The 20,394-nt window shown below is 42.6% G+C and overlaps 1 protein-coding gene across 2 annotated transcripts; it reads left to right on the forward strand.

Annotated features, from left to right (window-relative positions):
* The first annotated feature begins 6,718 nt into the window (after nucleotides 1-6,718).
* Nucleotides 6,719-17,071, forward strand: ERICH5 (glutamate rich 5). Of its 2 annotated transcripts, XM_035546334.2 has the most exons (4): nucleotides 6,719-6,825; nucleotides 10,698-11,120; nucleotides 13,085-13,201; nucleotides 15,713-17,071. In XM_035546334.2, the coding sequence occupies exons 1-4, from the start codon at nucleotides 6,756-6,758 to the stop codon at nucleotides 15,733-15,735; spliced, it is 633 nt and encodes a 210-aa protein (XP_035402227.1). In that variant the 5' UTR covers nucleotides 6,719-6,755; the 3' UTR covers nucleotides 15,736-17,071. The 2 variants fall into 2 exon arrangements, with proteins under 2 accessions (XP_035402227.1, XP_035402228.1); XM_035546335.2 differs by lacking the exon at nucleotides 13,085-13,201.
* Nucleotides 17,072-20,394: the final 3,323 nt, after the last annotated feature.

Raw genomic sequence — 20,394 nt, forward strand, 5'->3', positions numbered from 1 at the left:
TGAGAAATTTTCTGAGTACGCACTACTGGAGAATGCAGTTAGGATGTGAGGAAGTTACAGCTGTGATAGTGTTGTCTGTAGGTTCGTGCTCAGTACAACCTGCCAATAAGCACACAGAGTCAGAATCTACACAAAGGTCTTTTAATTAAAAGCTTTGGGACTACAGGAGGTCCCGTGGCACTGCCCAGCATGGGAAGACATCCCAGAGCAGCGTAGGTATTGGGGAGGAGTGGGCAGCACAGGTTCAGGTGATGCCTGCCTGGACACTGCAGGGACTGAGTGAGGTTGGGATCTGGGGTGTTATTTTGGAGTGTTCCCCTGTGAAACCCTGCAGCAGCTGAGAGGCCCAGTCTGTCCCAGAGGGCTGGCCCAGGATGCTTGGGGACGAGCCCCAGCCTCTGTACTCTCTGCAACACTTCTTCTAGGAGCAGATGCTTGCTTTCTCTGTCCATGGTCAGACATCTTCCATACCAGTGTTCACTGCATTTCAACAGCACCCTAAGTACTGATGGTGTAAGGGAGAAGGCATCCATCATCTCCTGCGGATCTTTGGCACCTCTGCGTGCCCAACCCATCTCTGCTGCAGAGGTGATACTGGCTATGCTACCTCTAAATCTACAGGTCAGATGAATCGTGCCTAGTCCACAGTCAACTCTTTTCAAAATTATACGGTTCCCTAATAGAAACATCTGGACAGGGAAGTCTGCCTGCAGTACAGTAGGTCTTCTGCTGGTATGACTTTGTGCTGTTAGGACACACCGCATCATGTGCATCTCAATGTATGTGTTTTATGATGAAATTACAAAGCTAGCATAAAAGCATTTCTAGATTTGCCTAGGTTGGCATAAGCATGGGAGAGCATTGTATTTGTTGGCTTTCGGAAGTTTGATGCCTTTGTGTGTTATGTAGCAAAAAAATGAAAAACAAAGCCAATACATACCAGAATCAATTACAGTAGGATGCTTATGTGAATATAGTTTATTTTGACCAAGGAAGGGAAATAATTTCTAGAAATATATTGATATGTCTTTCTACTGATATGGATGCCTTCACATAGATGTTTTTTTTTTTTTCTGGTATATGGTCACACACCTTATCAAATATTTATACAAGTAAAGCCTTTTCAGTGGCAAGCAGCCTTTGGTCAAAATGCACGCCATCATCCCAGTCATTTCCCTGTGTACAAACTGGGTGAAAACTTAAGTTTTTAGCAGGCCAGTTTAAGAACCTAGATAAAAATCCAACCTGCTAACATTAAGATGAAAATGAAATAAAGGTATATAAGGGGAAAAAAAATCACCAAGCTTCAGCTGACCTTAAATTTAACAACAGAAATTCAAATATTGGTCCATCACTGATTGAAAAGTTCTTTGGGAATAATTTCTAGATGAAGCACATATGAATAATATATGCACTATTTAAGTCATAATATGAAAATGTTACATTTTGATGGCTTCCTGTAGTCCAACTTTACTTATTGAAACAAGTTCATTTTCAGCCCTTCACAGAGCATAATTAACTCAATTTTGAAGCATTTTTCAAACTTTTCTTTGTCAGCTTTGTCCCATTCTTTTCTTGTTCCTCTTCCTCTTTGTGTCCCAACACTCAGGTGCACTGCTGTTATTCCCACTGCCAAGTTGTGCCTTTTCTTTTAATTCTTTAAATTTTTACCTAGTTGTTTGTGGTCATCTCAAATATTCTTCTTGCGTTTTGAAATTACTCACAAGAGAGTATAAAGCTCAGTGGGCCTAGTGAATTCCTCATTGCAGTTCCAGTCGACTATGCCATGTTTCATGTTATTTTGCAAAATTTGGGAATCCTGCACAGCTCCTGAAGAGGGAGCTGTTTGTAAGGGTACTCCTTGCAACATCAGCTCAAATTAGGAGAAAATGTAGTACTTCCCTTAAAAGCTTGTAGAACTAGTTCTTTCCAGTGATGTGTTTTTAAAGAAAAAACAAACAAAGAAATGCCTTTCTGAAAGAACTTTCTGTCAGAAACTAGTCACTGGGACCCAAATTGTGACACTAATTCTGGATATGTGAGGAAATAGAGTCAGAAATAGGCCTTTGCACTTGTTCCTCACACCCCAAATCTCCCTTATGTGGTCGTGCAGGTATCTTCTGAGAGTCTGTGGTTCATAAAATGTCTCTCATAAAGGCAAAGGGCTGTCTCAAGTCAGATGAAGTCAACAACAGTAGTAAGAAAAGGCTTTGGCCCCTTGAAAATTCCTTAAACAATATTACATGGCCACTAAATATCAGTCAGCAGCTTGAGTGCATGTGCATTTACAATGCGCTGTTCCAGAATTAAAGCACGGGGAAAGCATTGAGGCTGCGTTTGGCATGCAGGCCAAGTGCCGTTCCCTCTGCAAGGGGTGCTGTGCTCCTCCCCATGATTATGCCACATTACAGCGTTGCAGCAGAAAAAAAGAAAAAAAAAAGTAAAAAAAAAAAAAAAAAGTGAGGGAAGCACAGATGCCACCATTTCCAACAGCAACAACAACAACAAAAAAAGTCTCAAGGTGATGAGAGCCAGGGAGCAGCTGCCAATGTCAGGAAAACCATCATTACTTCTCCCATCAAGGTCTTCCTGCCCTAAAGGAGCCACTGTGGACACATCCAACCCTCCTGCCTGCCCCAGTGGCCAAGTTAGGCCAGGAAGATCAACTTCTTCAGGGGTGAAGCTGGTCTTTTTTTATGGTGAGGGTGACAGAGCACTGGAGCAGGCTGCCCAGGGATGTTGTGGAATCTCCTTCTCTGGAGACTTTCAAAACCCACCTGGACGTGTTCCTGTGTGACCTGATCTAGGTGTTCCTGCTCCAGCAGGGGGATTGGACTAGAGGATCTTTCAAGGTCCCTTCCAATCCCTAATACTCTGTGATTCTGTGAGGTCTCTCACCACCTTCCTCTTGTGTGTGTGTAATCAGGTTCTGTAAGAAGACACCAGTTAAAGGTATTTGGAGGCATAAACTAGGAGCGTGAAAGACAGGAGAGAAGTCACTGGTGGAACACTGACATAGCTAAAAAACTGAAGAGCAGCTTCATCATTCGGGATCTGGAGGAAAATGCAACAAACTCAGAATATGAAAAATCCTAAGTGATCTAGAAGGCGAAAAATGTGCAAGATCATAAAGAAACTTTATTTCCTTTGAGTCTGGACACGTGATCACAAATTATTGAGTCATGGCTGGATTAACAGTCTAATTGTCCTGCTTTAGCTGGGATCATAATTTCATGATACATCAACTTCAATAGAGATGGCAGCTAAAGGAGTTCCCACCCAAAGCCTTTTTTTTTTTTTTTTCTTTTTTTTCAGAGTTGTTTTTAACTCAAGCCAGTGATTCATTTCATAATGCCATCTCAGCTGTACTGACACAGGCCATGGGATGTCCTGCTGTGGGTGGGAATGAGCTGGGACCCGGGGAGGGGAGAGGCGCAGGGCAAGGGAGGAAGCTCCTGAGGCTGCATCACCACTGACAGCCAAAACTACAGAGCAAGCCATGGTAGCAGAGCGTACGCATGCTTGAGGAAAGCCAGGCAAGTTAACAGGTTTTGCTTCACAGCGGGGGCTGGCTAGGATCGTGGATGTGGTCTCTTGCAAGTTCAGCTGCAAGCAGTAAGTACTGACCATACTCTGCAAAGGCACATGCATTTCTGCCGAGAAATCCCAAAGAAACTTTCTCCCCACGTTATAGAACTTCAGGCATTGCCCCCTCAAATGCGACGGTAATAACGCCATCATTGGCTTACTAACAGAGGAGCGTCCCTCCCTGATCATCTAAAAATTACGTGTAATCTGATGACAATAAAATGAAGCAGTAAGAAAAAAAGAAAAGTGCACTAATTATGTATGCTGCTGCAGATGATATATGATCAAGTGGGAGGAAGTAATGGAAAGATCTCTGTTGAATGAAGAAAGATAAAGAATAATACTGAAGTCTGAAAAACAAGTGGTATGTGGATACTATTTGGCATAGCCTGGGATGGATCATTCTGTTAAATTCTCTGAACTCTGTTTTTTATAAAGCTGAACCAGCAGCACTGCTGACTTTCAGAGAAAGCGCGCATCTCCCTGACAGCCTGGGACTCGTGTGGCCTCTGCAGACATTCAGCACAGAGGAACGACTGAAGCTGTACCCCAGCTTGCCCCCGTTCCCTGCACTTGAGCAGAGAATGGGCAGAGCTCACAACTTGCTGCTTGTCAGAGCAGAGGGTGACTGATGGGATCAACCTTTTACCAGCAAAGAACCAGGAAATTTTGTGTGATGTGATTCAGGGGTGGGCTTTCAAATCACAACCTCTCCTAAACCCACCACAAGGCTGAGGCTGTGTATCTTTAGCTGTGCTTCAAGTGCCAGAAGTCACATTCTAGCCATGAGAGACAAGATCCAATTCAAAAAAGGAGATTGACCATTTGAAAAGCTAGGCCCATTTTACCAATATGACCAAAACATACTATTTTGATAGGATGCAGTATATAATTTCATGATAATGTATACAATAAAAATGCAACATATAGAAAAACATAATCCTTTCTTACACTTCAGTCCCATTAAATTCTCTGCACAATTATATAACAACTTCGTGTGAACACCTGCGTCCATTATTTTCTCTTTTTGCACTTGTCAGGGCCATTAAAAGTGACAGACTATGTTCTCTGACAATAATCACATTTACAGCAAATGCAAACGTTCATCCAATTTTCACAGGGTCGTGCACTGAACTATCCCCTTCATTGTCAGGCAAACAAATACAGCTCTTTGTTTCAGACCATTGGGAATTTGGAATCCAAGTAATGTACAGGTCTCTTGAGTCAGTATTCAAATCTCTTCCCAGCCATCCTTCCAATGACTTTACTCAGAGGAAAGGAGGAAGGGAAGGAAGGGAAGGAAGGGAAGGAAGGGAGGGAGGGAGGAAAAGAGCTGTAGAGAAAAATGGGCTGAATGCAGAAAGAAGGTTACCTCATTAGGGTACAGGGAAAATCTTGAGGTTAAATACTGTCTGTTATGAATACCTGGATATCTGCACACCTTGGATATGCTTTCAGTAAGTAAAAAGATGTTTAGCAGTGCGTGTGTGTGTGTATACGCACGTATAAGTACATACATATACAAATATATTCATATATATATATGTATAGCAATCTTAGAGTGCCAGTAAAACAAGATATTTACATTTTCTAAGGGCCAAATTGTTCAGAAATCCAGAGATACAAATTTCTAAAAATAGTAGGTAGTCTGATAAGAAGACCTTCAGATTCTCTGCTTTCCTGGAAAGCACAAGGTACATCTTAGAAGCTAAGTGTCAAGGTCATTGCCATCCCAGGCAAAATAAAAAGCTGTGTTTCAGAAGGCAGTTTTCTGCGGTTCATAAATCATCATCACAGAGCAGCTGTAAATGGAGCTACACAAATCTGCCTCAGTGGAAAATTTGGCCTGAATTGTCCACCACAATGAACTCTAGGATATTTTATTGCCTGGTCCGTATTGTTCTTTCTGTAAAGAATAGCCAAAGAGTTGAGAAAAGGAGTCATAGTTTAAAAAAGAAAACTCATTATTAATATCACGTTTTGAAAAGTCTACTGTAATATGGTAAGTCCCAGGCTGTGAGTATATAGTTTCAGGGATCAGAAAGTAGATATAAATTCACTAGTTGGAGTAGGAATCTTGTCCAAAATATTCAAAATTATGAACAGCTAGTGAGCTCCAGAACGAGTTAAATTAGCGAATGCCAAGTGCGGGTAGCCCAGTCCTGCTGCTCCTCACCAGTTGGTCAGGACTGAAGGGCTCTTGGGAGAGTGAGCCAAAAAATAAATTCTGTTACAGAGAGAACAGTCACTGGAACAGCTTCCCCGGGGACGTGGTCGAATCCCCATCACTGGAGGTGCCAGGTAATCTCACCTAGGTTCCCTTTTCCTGGGGAAGCCTGAACCTGACGATCCTTCAGGTCCCTTCCACCTGGGCTGTTCTGTGATTCTCACCCCACACCAGGGGGATCTCATCACTGTCTGTAAATCCCTGAGGGGAGGGAGCAGGGAGGACGGAGCCAGGCTGTGCTCAGTGGTGCCCAGTGCCAGGACAGGAGGCCCTGGGCACAAACTGGCCCCCAGGAGGCTCCCCCTGAGCACCAGGAGCACTTCTGTGCTGTGCGGGTGACGGAGCCCTGGCACAGGCTGCCCAGAGGCTGTGGGGTCTCCTCCTTGGAGCCCTTCAGAAGCCGCCTGGACGTGGTGCTGGGCACCCTGCTCTGGGTGTCCCTGCTTGCGCACGGGTGGCACCGGGTGGCCTCCAGAGGGCCCTGCCGGCCTCAGCCACTCTGGGATCTGCAATTTATGGATCGCTCCTACATCAGCACGGTCTCTAAGTCTGTCTGATATCCCTGCCAAGACCCTGGACCCTCCTACCTGGCAGATGGGTCCCCATATGGATTTGCTAGCCCGGCTCAAAGTGTGCTAGCAAGTTTTACAGACACAGGATTAAATCCAGCAGACCTCCAGCTGCTGTCACTCAGGAAAAATTGCTAAGAGAAAGAACCCCTGCGCTTAAACCTCTCCGCTATCCCCGGCATTTCAGCCACAGCCTGCAGAAGTACTGCTGCAAGCCCGCAAGTCCCAGCGACCTCCTCACCCCCCCGGCTCCATCTCCCTGCTCTGCCCAGTAGCAATTTCAGCCCCTCCTCGCCCTGTCCCCCCCCACGCCCCAGCACCCAGCCCCAGTACCGCCCGCCCCCTTGGAGCTGGGAAGAGGCTCCAGCGCCATGGGCTGCTCCAGCAGCGCCCGCAGCCGGCCCCAGGAGCACCCCCCTGGCACCGGGGAGCCTCTGCGGGGTGAGCTGGGCTGGGGGAGAAGGTGGGGGGCAATAGGGGCAAGGGGCATGGGGGTATTGGTCTCTGGGGCATGGGATGCTCACCGTTTCCCACAGGTGCTGTGGAAAACCCGAGGGACTCTTGGCTCCCCGCGGGGAGCCAAGAGCCCCTCGGGTTTTCCATAACACCTTACAAAAATTCCGTAGTCCCTCGCAAATCCCATGTTTGGGATCTCTCCCCCCAGCCTTATAATAATAAAGGGGTTGGGGAGCTCTCACTGGAAGAACCCAGTCACTGCAGATAGCGATACCGAGCTCTCTGAAAGGGTACGTCCTGAAGATAGACGCATAGAGGTTGTTTGCTTTTCATTTCGCTGCGTTTCTTTGCTGTATTATCGAGTTTATCCTTCTGTTGCTGTTATTCTGGCTGCAGCATCCAAGTTTTCCTTGTGTATTTATTTTCTGTTTCTTGCCTCGCAGTGTTATGGCTTGTAGTGATTGCAGGGGTGCTAGCAGGTTGTATGGGGTGAGTGCTGTGTGTGCCACTATAGAGACAGCATACAGGCAGCCTCACAGAAAATATCAGCAGAAGTCTCTTCATATTGTACCTGCTGTCTTGTTCGCCTGGTCAATGTACCAAATTCCTCTGCCTTTTTGTCCTCTAGCTGAATGATATTAACGCTTTGTGCAGGAATGCTGAAGGGCTCAGGGAAACAACTGAAGTTATTTGTTCTGAGTATCTCAGGAATTCTGTCTAAAGTCTTTTTCATGTTAGTGTAATTATTTAAAGTCCTGAGTACATAAGCTAATGTCATGATAACATATAATTAATTGCAATTGCATCTGAAATACTTCGATTAATTGGACTCTTACCAGCCAGATATGTTAGTTGTTTTCTGATTTAATTTAGTGGGAGATGAGAATTTGAAATAAACTTTTCTAAATGTGCCAATGGAAAAAATGTATTTAATTTCATTCTATTGATGTATAACTCAGAAAAATTTGAGGCTCTTTCAAAAGGAAAGAAAGAAGGCAAAGGTAAAAGTATTGTACCTGTGGTCCACTTAAATTCAATGTGCTTTTCACTGCTCCTCCAGCTGAAATTGTCTACAGCAGGGAAAATAAAAAATATAAATAATGGACAAAAGAAAAACTATAGTTTATTAAAAACAAAACAAAAAAAACAAACAATAAGGCATCCTAAGAATGTTGACTGCCACACAATTTTCATTCTTGTTGCAGATGAAGGTATTGAACAGATTACCAGGAGGTTCATTTTTTCCATATTAGAGAATTCTTTGCATTTAATTGAGAGCAAAAGAATGCTTCAAGGCTTCCCAGCCGTGCAAGTCTCACATTGCATGGGAGTATTTTATAATCCAATTTATAAAAAATATCTTGATGAAGAGAGGACCAGCTGATGTTTATAGGAGCTGCAGGAAATTCCCAGTAATTTTTTACTGGCTTTGTGGAGTTAAGTTTCTGTTACTGGTAGAAACAGCGAGTTTTCATGTCTCATTTATTTCTGCCTGTGGGTTTTCTATGCTACCTGTCCACCTGTACTAAGCAAGATGAAGGCATGAGAAGTGTCTAAAGGGATAAAAAATAACACGTGAAAAGATCAAGCCTCTTGTCTGTTGGCATAGGTAGTCACTGCTTAGGGTAACCAAGGTGAGACTCTTCGAGGTATGTGACTCTTACAAGGTGCTGGGAAGCCAGAAGCTATCAGGACTTGAACAGTGGATGGACACTTGTGCTCCCACTGATCCCTTTGGGAAATATAGGCCATAAGCCTGAAATCACCAGAACTCTGTGCACAGAAAGAGCCTTTCTTGTGAAACACTATGCACAGGCTCTTGCCAAGTCTAAGATTTATTTAGCGTTACTTTGACTAGCTATCTGTTTGCAGAAAGTGATTCCACATTGACTTTCATGTTAGGGAAAGGAGTACCTGGCTGATAAGGTGTGATAGAGATCTTGAGAAGGTAAACGTGGTAACACATTTGCTGTATCCTGTATCACAAGAGCTGTGTCATTTGATGAAATTACTTGTAGCAGGCTTAAAAAGAGCAGCAATGTGCTTTGTGAAACCCTCCACCCACAGAGACAGGTTGACTTACGAGACAGAGACTTATGCAGCTCATCCTACCTCCTTTTCTTTGTGTTGTGTTATACATAACTGTACCTCTACATAGCCACAAATCTGAGGTGTGTAAACGGGCCTTTCATTGACTTTGTGTGCTTCTCGTGCCTTTAAGAGGTGTTGAAAACCCTGTCTACTCCTTTCTTTAAACCACAACCTCAAATTCTTAGAATTTTCACATTTTGTTTTTAAAACATTACCAGGTGGAAAAAATCACACGGAGGAGTTAAGCTGACAGGTTTAGCTATTGCCTGATCATGCCGTAACATGCATAATCCCCATGCAATACTATAAGCAGACCATAATAAAACTCATGGCAATACCCTAATAACATTTCCAACAAATGCATTGAAGACCTGGGGTTTTACCCTGTGGCTGTTAGCCTTGCTGACACCCAGCTGGCACACAGATTAATTACATTGCCAGTAATGAGGACTAAGACCACAAAAGCAGCTCAGTGCCTGCTCCCCTCTGACTGCTGCTGTAGGTGCCGAATGGTCAGAAAAGGGTATCTGAAGTCATGTCTCCCTGACAGGCTGTGAGGCCCTGAATTTTGAGCGGAGGGAGATGCCCAGACCCAGCTGGAGCTGCTGTTAGTGACTTGCTCCCTGCTACATGTCCCGCCAGTGGTGCTGGGTAGCTGCTTGCTCACAGCACTGGCTGTGAATTTTGGGGGGCCTTGAATCACCTGCATGTCCCATGTGGAGCCAAATGCCTCATCTGAGCTCAGGAGGCTGCCGAGAAAGCAAAGCACCTGAAATGCCTGCTGGCCACTGCCCAGCATGAGGCCTGGTTCCTTTCCATATTTTTTTCAGGCTGAACCTCCCAGGATATGAACCCTTGGATGGTTTTACAGTTCCCATGTAAAATGAAATTTTACATGTCCCATGGACAAAGTTGCTTCCTGTCTATCTCGACACTTCAGGTTCCCTGTTCTTGCCCTTCCCCTGGCTCAGCCATCTTCCTCTGTGTCTACAGGCACACACTAACTGGATGGTGCTCCCTGTGGACCTGTTTTGCCTGAATGCCTCAAAAGAATGGTGAATTTATCTTAAAAACAACAGTATTCAAGCAGCCTTTTCAAGAGTGAGATGCATTACTTTTTTTTCCACTGTTTTCACCTGTGTATATGAAAAATCATACAGTTCTGCTCAGTCGTTGATACTAGGATAATAATTTTCCCAGAAAATGCAACTCATCCAGATCTTGTAATTATTACATAAACAAATTTTGTGCATGACTTCCCAGTGTTTCCATCCTGACATTCCTTCTGACAAGGTTAAGTACAAGCTCGTGTCAAACTGAATTTAGTCAGAAAGGGATTAAATCAGTCTGATAGGTCGGTATAGCTCAATTTGAGGCTTCAACTCTTATCATTAAATACCTGTCAGAGTAATTTCGCCATGTCTTTGTTCATAAATTCCGTCTGCCAGAAAGGCCCATTTCTTTAAGTGAGTTGATGAGAGATGAAGGGAGTGGAAGTTTTATTGAGGTGAGCCTTCCTGTCGTTGAATGGTTTGTTGGACAAAGGAATACGAATGGTAGCTTAATATTAAAAAACAAACAAACAAACAGAGAGCCATCCTGCAGGAGCGGCAGCCCTGGTGAGCAAGTATTGTCTGTAGGTGTGAGCTCTTTGACAGGTAGTGCTTGTGCGGCCCAGTCCCCAATGACTCTAGTCCTCATCTAACCTAAATGGCCACTCATCCGTTATCTGTAACTCTCTTTCTTTTCCTTGCCGTGACTGACAGCATCACCAGGTGAGAACACCCCAACTGCAGACGACTACGAGACCATAGCTGACCAAACCCAGCTGGGCCCGGCGGAGGAGGTGAGTCTTGCTTCTGAGGAGACCAACCCGGGTGAGCGCCTGCCAGGGGACGAAGCTGCGGCTGTGAGCCCAGCAGAGGAGGAGAAGATCGGTTCGGTCAGGGACAGGGAGGAGCCGGAGGGCAAGGAGCCGCCGCCTGTGGGGTCAGAGGAGAGCTCTGAGCTGCCATCTGCGTGGCGAGAGGAGACCACAGAGCCTTCACCACCACCGGTGCCGGGAGAAGATGCTGGGTCACCGCCACCAGGCCCAGCGGAGGACAGTGGGCTGGTAGAGGGCAGTGACAGCTCTGTAGTGGAAATCCTCAACAAAGTGCATGTTACTGAAGAGGACCACTTCATTGAGGGTAATATTTGTGCTTTTGTAAATTCGGGAGGCCAAATTCTGCCTCCAGAGACATGTCGGGGTGTCCCTTTGAGTTTAGGGAGAGCCTCATGTGAGCTTCTGGAGTCAGAATTTGGCCCACAGAGTCTGTACAATGTAGAGCATAATAAGGCATGGGTGGGGAAGCCTCAGAATCGCAAGTCCAAGCTGTAATAAATCCAATCAGCATTTCCAGTCATTATCTCTGCTATTTCATTTCACACCCTTTGTGTTCTTAGCGGGTAAGATGCCCCACCATATCCCTCGTTTAAACGTTGTGTTTCTGTGTAGCTCAGACACAATGCTTCATATTTGCAGAGCCCAAAGGCTCTATTCCTTAGTTACCTGTGTTAACTATAAAGTAACGTCCCTGCGCACATGAGGTTGGGGGCTGGACGTCTATCTGTAGAGGAAAAAGCAGTTCTTAGATGCGCCCTTGGCATATCCAGTCTGTCCTAAACAAGCTAATAAGCAAGCAGAATAGAGACAGAATTGGAGGGACATGGGGCTGGGCTTTCCAAAGATCCTTGGAGATGACTAGCTTGGGACGAAGGCTGTGTGCCCGAGGCAGAAGGGATCTCCACTGCACCAGGCAGCTGACAGAGGGACCTTTAGCAGAAGGTATGTCCATTGCCAGAGATTGCAGGCTGTATTCTACTTTGGGTTAATGCCCCCAGGACATGTGCCTCTTACTGCACATGCAGAAGGTGAACACCTCACAGGAGGAGTCAGCTTTCTCCTAAATGGTACAAAGCAGCTCAGTGAGGAATTGGATACTTCCTTGGGGAGCAGTTCTTCAGGGAATATGCAGGTGAAGCACATGAGAGGTATTTCTCTCCAGGGAAACATAGTATCAGCAGCCTTCCTCACTCCACATTTGCCCTGAAGAAGTCCAAAATGCAGAAGGACTGCTCTATGGGAGGCCCAGAGCCCATCGCATGCACTGCCTCTTAACTCCATGGCTTTGCTGTGTATGTGCGTGAACTGGGTACATAAATCTGACTCTGCATCCCAGTAGCTAAGGATGGGTATTGGCTTGTCCTCTCCCATGTCTCTTTGTAAAAGAATTTTGAGGTTTTCTTCTAGATCAAATGGAGATCTATCACTTGGAATAAAGTCTTGTTTTATACAAGCAGTAAATGACTCACCTGCAAAACACTTAGTCGCACCTGGCTGAAAACTCCAGTGTCGTTTATCACCATCTATAAGCTTTGTGGTGCAGCACTGGGGACAGAACAGCACCCCCTGAATGGTGTAGTAGGACCTACTGTACATGAAAGCATGCTTGCAACTGGACGTTTGCCTGGGGATCAGTTACTGGGTTTTGGCCACCGAGCTATCCATGCTGCTTGAAGGGCGAGCAAGCAATGTTTTTGGGGAAAAGTTTTCCTCTCATTTTTGTACCAAGGTAGAAGTAATATTCCAGTGTCTTAACTTGCATGCATTTTCTTCCCATGAGGCATGTGATGAAGAACGGACTCTTCTTTTTTATGCTGTGGTGCATAAGGACTTTTGTTTTCCTTTACTAGCTATGTGAGTAGATTAATTATGTAGTGGCTTCCCTGCTGCACAGTTTCAGCCAGAATGGCACGTTAATGTTTTGTTCCAATTGCAAATAAAACTGCACACATGTAAAAAAAAAATTCCATTACCTAGGAAAAATAATGTGAACAGAGATTGCGCTTATGATGTATATTGGATAGAGTGTCAATGGCATTTTATGAAAGTGTCAGGAGGATTTCACAGGCATGAGGGATGCGTGTACCTGGATGATGGAAAACGATAGGGAGCATCCTGGTTGATCCGTTCAGATGATACCTCCACACAGTGCCCCTGTAAAGGGCACTGGAGAGCTGACAGAGCAAAATCAGGTTTGGAGGAAGGAGCTGGGGCCCACGGTGCTTTTTCAGTGGATCCTAATTTGATCTCCATGGTTACTGTTCCCAGGTGAGACGGGAGAACAGGTGGAAACTGAGCTGCTCAGTGAGATAGTAAGTGGAGGGCCTGAAACAAAAGAAGAAGAAACAGGAGAAGCTGTGGATGGTGCAGCAGCAACAGAGATAGGTATGTTGACAGAGGAGGGAAGGACTGCATGGGTTATTGTTTAGGAGACAGAAAAGCTCTGATGTCCTCAGTGAACACATCTTGTCACCTCCATCCTGGGGTACAGCTGCTGCTTTTTGCAGTTTAATACAAGAAAGAAGGAGAGTCATAGATATTTTTATCCATGTTAAGAGACGTTTTTGCTTTTTGCTAAAGATGCTGCCACTTTTTTCATGGGCCATCTTTTTATGACATGTGAGTCTTACCAGAGATACATTGTCCCTGTTTGGAAAGAATGCTAGACTGTAACATGCAGTCTTAGAAAACAGAAACCAATGTTAAAATAATGACTCTGCTCATTATTATTTGCCAAACTTGTTTTTATGGGTTGATGCCTTAACACCATTGTGTGATTTCCATCCTGTGCTGGACATTCATTTTAGATCCCTTTGTTCTCATTACCGGCTGAAATCAGCAGTGTAGCACTGGGGTGAAAGCACGTTGCACAGCAAACGCAGTCACATGGTGGGAAGGAAAAAACACCAGGCAAATAAATTGCCTTTGGAGGATTATAACACCAGCTAAGAGAAGAAGGTGAGGGAACAGGACTAACCTTCCATCAGACTTAGAAATTATGTTCACATTTCCATCATCACAGTCTTTCAGCAAAAGTTATTTCTTCTTCCTCAATATTCACTGAGGACCCTACACTCAGAAGTCTTGCTAGGCTGGTCCAGAAATGTGCATTTGAAAGGGCTTTGCAGGCCAACTTCTGTGGCTGGTGGAGAAAGACAGGTTCTTCTCCAAGTGGGAAGACCCAAATACCTGCAGCAGTTGTGCTAACTGCAGCAACCCAGCATATTCCACCTGCTACAGGATTCAGGAAAACAGTTTTCAGCATGAACATCACAGCCTGGAAGATCAGTAGTTTGCTGGCCCAGGCATGTGTGCCTTTATGACCTTCTGATTATTCAAGTAGAATTAGATACGCAGTGACTAAAAAAGTGCACTCACCTACTTGTTACTTCTCATGCATTTAAAAGTTTATCACTTGTATGTTGCTACATTTTAAAGCTGGCCTATAGAAAAAAAGCTATTTTGGGCTGTTTGCAGCTATGTTCTTGCAGTTCTTGATCTGTGTTCTTGATCTATGTTCTTGATCTTCGATTTTATGCCATATAGCTTTGCCTGTGAAGTATGGAGAAGTTTATTCACTTGAATGGTTTTCAGTATCTTACCCCTAAATTTTTGCAAAGGGTCAGAATTATCTTTCTGTGCTGCGAGTTCAGCAAAGCACTTATTTGCTTCTAGGAAACCTTAGGAAAAAAAAAAGAAAGAAAGAAACAAAACCACAACAGCATCCTGCTTCTGAAGAGTAAGTGATTTCATCATGCGATGATTACAGCTTTGATGAAATACTCCCTTTCTGCATTTACCTGCCCCCAACATTTCTAGAGAAGCAGAAAGAGCAGCCCTGCTCCTCTCTCTCTAACACATTTCAGAGGATAGGAGCATACTGGTGCAGACAGCTCAGTGAACAGCTGTGAGTGAGCAAAGCAAGCACTGTTAAGAATGGAACAGTGAGCATTTAAATTTGGGATGCTGTTGCGTAAAGGAGCAATTCTTCCATCTTGAAAGGATATTGAAGGACTAAAACAAGGTTCTGGGCAGAGAAGCAAGATTGCTGAAGGGAATGGAAAAATTCTTGCTCTCAGAGAGATCAAAAGCCTTCAAAGTCTTGCCTCTGAGAGGAGATAAATGAAAGGATATGAGTTGATCACAGCACAAAATAAACAGTGCTCTAAAAGTAGTCGAGGCTCCTCACTGAACAAAGAAATGCTCAGTGACACTATGTGAATGTTGAGTTCAAAACCACTAAAAGGATTTGCAATATTCATACAAATTGTCAGCCTCTCTGTTGCAGCTGGACCTTTCTCTCCTGTCACCTGCATTGCCCTGCAAAACTCCACCTTCCCTGTGTTCTCTCCCCAGCCTCGTGGCAGTACCACCTTCCATTACAAGAACCCCAAGTCCCATGTTCCCATCCTATCCTTGCAGGGTCTTTGTAAGAAAAACTTGTTCTTATGTTTAAATATAATCTCTCATATTTGAATTTGTGCCCGTTGCCTCTTGTTCTTACAAGACTGCTTTAAGTTTAATGTCTGAGAGATCTCTGCTTGTGTCTAGTATGACCGAAACTATCTAGTGATTTCAAAAATTGTTAAGAGAAAAGGCAGCAGGGTGGGAAGGAGCATAAAATCATCCCAGCATAACTGGATTTCACATAAATGACATTAATGCCTAAAAGAGGAAGACTGTATGAACAGGATGGGGGAAGAGGAAGCAGAGCCAGCAGCTGCTTGTGGCTGTTTCCAGTCCGCACATCCTTACAGATTTTGGAGAAGAGCAGATAGCCCTTCATGCTGTGGGACTTCCAGGGCACTTGCATACAGAATTCCTGTAGGATATGTTAAATATCAAGTTCTATTCTAAAGTAATTATTACATTATTTTTCTTTTCCATGTGTTCCAGAAACAGCTAATAACAAGGAATAGAAGCTATGTCTGTATGACCATCCTCTTCGTGGGCCGGATCTTCTGTCCACATGAACATTTTTTAATCTTGTTAAGTTGGGAAAATAGAGCTTTTATAGAATGAACCACATACATGAATAAGAGACATCAGAAAAACTTTTATATAATATATATATATTTTGAAGTCAAGCTGCCAAGACTTCAAGTATTTGGAATACCTGAATTCTCACCTCCCTGCCACAGAGTGCCTTCTGTATACTGTTAGCACAGTGGAATAATTTTCTGACAGTAGTATAATAATTCAGTTTTCAATTAAGAATATATCCAGGTTCATATAACCAACTTTAATTCTTTGAAGCCTTCAACCAGCATTATATAGGATAAAGGATATAGTGTAGCATTTTTTTTTTTTTAATAGTAGTGTAAGTAGAAAGAAATGGAAGTCCTGGTCCTGAGAACTCTTGTACACGCAGGCAATTTCTCTGAGTGCCTGTACTATCAGTTTATGGAGCTGCTAAAGTGTACAGCACATAGAGGACTGGAAACCCCAAATTGCCCATTTACTAAGTGCAGAGGCTAGTTTTTCAGAAAATGGAAGACAGACAGGGTACAATGTCCAGGAGGCAAGTAGGTGTCTTTTCCTAACTCTCCAATTTTAAACACATCTATTGAAAGGCTAGTAGTACAATATATGTAATAACTTCTGCATAACTGGAAGAAAAAAAGGCATTTTAAACTAGGAGTAGGATGTTTTAGTCTTTTAAATTCTGGCACACTTAAAATATAAATTCACAGTTGTTAACACACATGGTGATTAATAAGCCATCTTTAGCCATGTAGCTCCTAATATACACTTATGGCTTCTAAAATAGATTTCTAACTAGAGACATACAGAAGCCTGTTCCCCAAGGAGAAGTCATCTATTAAATTTCCCTGTAGAGCTGTCCTCCAGAAGAAACATGCATTCAGGGACTGCGTTATTTTCCAAAATGCAAAGTGATCATTTTGGAGCTGAAGCAGAATGACAAATCCTCCAGACTTCCTGTGGAAAAGGTGAATATAATTGATGTCATGGATCTGACAGAGAGTAGAAATTTGCTCTGACAGCGAATGTTGCAAAGGGACCATATATCTTTATTGGGGACTGTGTTTACAGGACTCTCTGGCATACGGAAGTAGACAGTGGAGAAAAGGTCAAGTATCTAAAAGGGGCAAGCACATGTTAGTATTGTACAAAAGGACTTCACAAAATATTTTATCGTCAGCAGCAAATTATGAAAATCACCTCTAAGCTGCACACGCACATCTGACTCCGGATGACTGTGGTTTGTATTAAATAAACTTCATTGACAACCCTGGCCTACCAGCTTTTTTACTTTAGCTGATATTCCTTTGCTACATCACTGCGTCTAAGGTTTTCTGCTTATCAGCAATCTTTTCAATCTACAGCTATCTTGTCAACTTCAGTTAAGGTTGCCTTTCTGTAGGCAGCAGCATAAACTTCTAAAACCAAAAATACTTTTCTTTGAAAGTATTTTTGGTAGATGGATGTTGCAGGGTTTTTTTTTTTATTATTTTTACTAGTCTTCTGTAATAAAAAAGACAAAACAAGCAGCTGGTTCTATTGCAAATCTATTGACATTAAAATGGAAATTAAAAATTCTAACAGAGGTAGTCAAACTTTTTGTCCACATCCCCAAATCTTTTGATGGCAAAAAGCCATCAGAGACACACCATACATTTTAGAGAGCTGAGGAGCAGGGGCATAGGATAAGGACTCCCTGGCATGATACAGGATGAGGCTGGACACACAACTGTGGCCCAGGCTCTTTCACCTTCAGCTGTCCCAGTGGCTGCTTTCCTCCTGTAAGCCAAGAATTTGGTTCAGCCACCAGCACCTGTGTTGGCAAACACCTGCTCCAAACAGAGGAACTAAAAATTGGTGGGGCAGCCATGCTGACTACTTGCAAGTTGCATGTTAGATGAAGAGATGCAGTATGACCCATCACATTGAATGATTTAAAAGCATAAACCAATGGAAATTCCATGGCAGAGACCAGTAGCATTAACAGCAAAAGCAGAAATGGCACTTGGAAGTAAAATATAAAAATACAAGGGAGTCAAGATAACCTGCTCACCTCAGAACCACTCTTGCTGCCACTGTTGTTACGAAGAAGATAGGTGACAATATACAACTTTACCTCGCTGTTCAACTTTTTCAAGTCATTAAAAGCAATGCTAATTGGAAACAAGGAGCGTGAACCAGTTATGGCTCAAAAGGTCAGCCCTTCTCAGTCATCTTCAGTCCTTACGTATTTTGTGATTACAATAAATGAAAGCTATTTTACCTTCCCATAATATGAAATGTGCTTGATATTGTGCTAAACGTGAAATGTTAATTGGATAAATTACCACAAAGTCAGCACTTGGATGCTAAACTTACGCTGAACCTCTCTGCCTTAAGAAAGACGACAATCACTGTCCCACTGGGGACTAGGGGCCTAGTATTCATGGTCTGTGAGCTACCAAAGCATGTACCATGCATAAAGGGCCAAAATACAGGCACTTGTTTGCTTCCACAAACCTGTAGGTATCACAGAGATTGCCAAGGGCAGAAATTGGTCTGTGGATCAAAGAGCTTTCTCATTTAAAGGCTGAGAAGATGTACTCTGATGTCTCTCCTTACAAGATATATCTCCAGAGCTAGGACAATGTACCTTAGATTTATTTATTTTTAATAACCAAAATAAAAACCCATTTCCAGAAATGTCTATCAAAATCTAGACTATCTTCAGTCCTTAACTTCATCCAAGCTAGTAGTTATCCCATGCTGCAGAGAGTGGTGGGCAGGACCCTTGAAGTAAAAAAATTTTCAAGCTAACAAGAAAGTTCTGGTAAGAATTCTGTTTGAATTACCAAAACACACAGCCCTAGAGGAGGTTAATTTTGGACCCTATTGGCTCTACGCAGACAAACATGTGTAGTGTTAGAATCTCAGAAGATACTCAGCAATCTGGCTTGCTAGGGTTGGCTCTTTCACTTAATGCATAACTTCTCTCAGATAAAAACTGCAGCCAAAAGCAAGGTGCTTGTAGCAAAAGATCAACGCAGTTTAAATTTTAAAAATTAAACTTTAAAGTAGTCTCTGGTTTAACAGAGAACAGTTTTATTAAAATTATGTACTGAACTTTATTTTTGTGTTGCTTAATCTGTAGACAAGATAATCATTAGGGAAAAAAACGACTAAAAGAAATACCTAATACCAAAATTAAGAATTGCTTTACATTTATGGAACCAGAATGGAACACAGGACCTGTTAGGTTTTGTTGTTTCCCTCCAAAGTTACATGTGATTGAAACAAATTTTAAATAGTGAAATTGCTATGTCACAGGCTGAACGGCAACTTCATACTTTTCATGCTTGCAGCTCAGTCCAAAAACAAACAAAAAAACCGTCTGTTTAAACAAGATTTCTTAAATATTTTATACTTTTCTAAACAGGAGATACTTCCACAATACTTGCTTTTCATATTGGAGAATTATGGGGCTTTGCCTTTTTGTTTAAAAAATAGAATCAAGAAATATAATTCTACTTAAAAAAATTAAAAGTTTTAAACATGTCTGTGTAAAGTTGATTTTATGTTAAGAACTGCTTTTATTTACAGTTGTAAATAAAAGAGTTTATCTCTGTTATTCAAGAATTTTTGTACCTGAAGAATACATATTTAGGTCTGAGACACTCAAGAAGCCATGCAACTGGACTTCAGTTAAAAGCTAAATGATCTTAGAGCTAAAAGTGAATTTTAATTCCTGGCTGTTTGCAGAATTTTACTTACTGATGCGAACATTTTTAATGGAAATAGTGTATTGACTCTTACTAGTTGCATCCAGCACGCATTTTTATTTTTTGGGGTGCTTCACTTACATTTCTCTCTCAGCCTATACCTTACTGGGGAAAGTAGTGGTATATTCATACCCCCTTGCGCCAGTCAGCAGCAGGAAAAATAAAATAAGAGAAACAACTAACTACATACATACTGCCACCTAGTGTTAGGTTTAAGATTGGCAGAGAGGCAGCATAGCACAAGTAAAGCAGGCAGGCATCATAGTAAAGAATGTTGTGAGAGGTAATAAGGGATAACTCTTGCTATTACTTAACACTAAACTTAGCTCATATTCCAACACTATTGCAGTCTGCTGGGGAAAATAGTTCTGCTACAAAAAAGTTAAAGTAATTATATGTGAGCAAAGCTGTAACAAAGAAACAAATATAAATTGGGAATCTGTTTAAATACTATAACTCCATTCAATGACATTATTCTTAATTATTCTTAACTGACAAAATGAAGCAACATTTTCTCTCCGTTTCTTAGAAAATCATATCAGGAAGTAGCTGGTAGTAACATGAATACATCTGTTCATGTTTATTCTTAGGTGAGATTGCTTCTTGAGTTAAGAGATGTAGAATATACAAGACGATAGTAAGCAGAGAGAAAGAACAGAACCATGACTAATAGCTTTTATTTGTGGAAAGTCTATATGCAGAAGAGTCAGGTACTTTTCTAAGGTTACTGCTCGATAATTCAGATAGCAAAGCGAATGTATATTGATTGACCCTGAATAAACCAATATTGTGTTTAGATACATGGCTGTGGGGGAAGACAGGGAATCAACTCTACTA

The sequence above is a fragment of the Cygnus atratus genome, chromosome 2, assembly GCF_013377495.2.
Source record: "Cygnus atratus isolate AKBS03 ecotype Queensland, Australia chromosome 2, CAtr_DNAZoo_HiC_assembly, whole genome shotgun sequence".
NCBI lineage: Eukaryota > Metazoa > Chordata > Aves > Anseriformes > Anatidae > Cygnus > Cygnus atratus.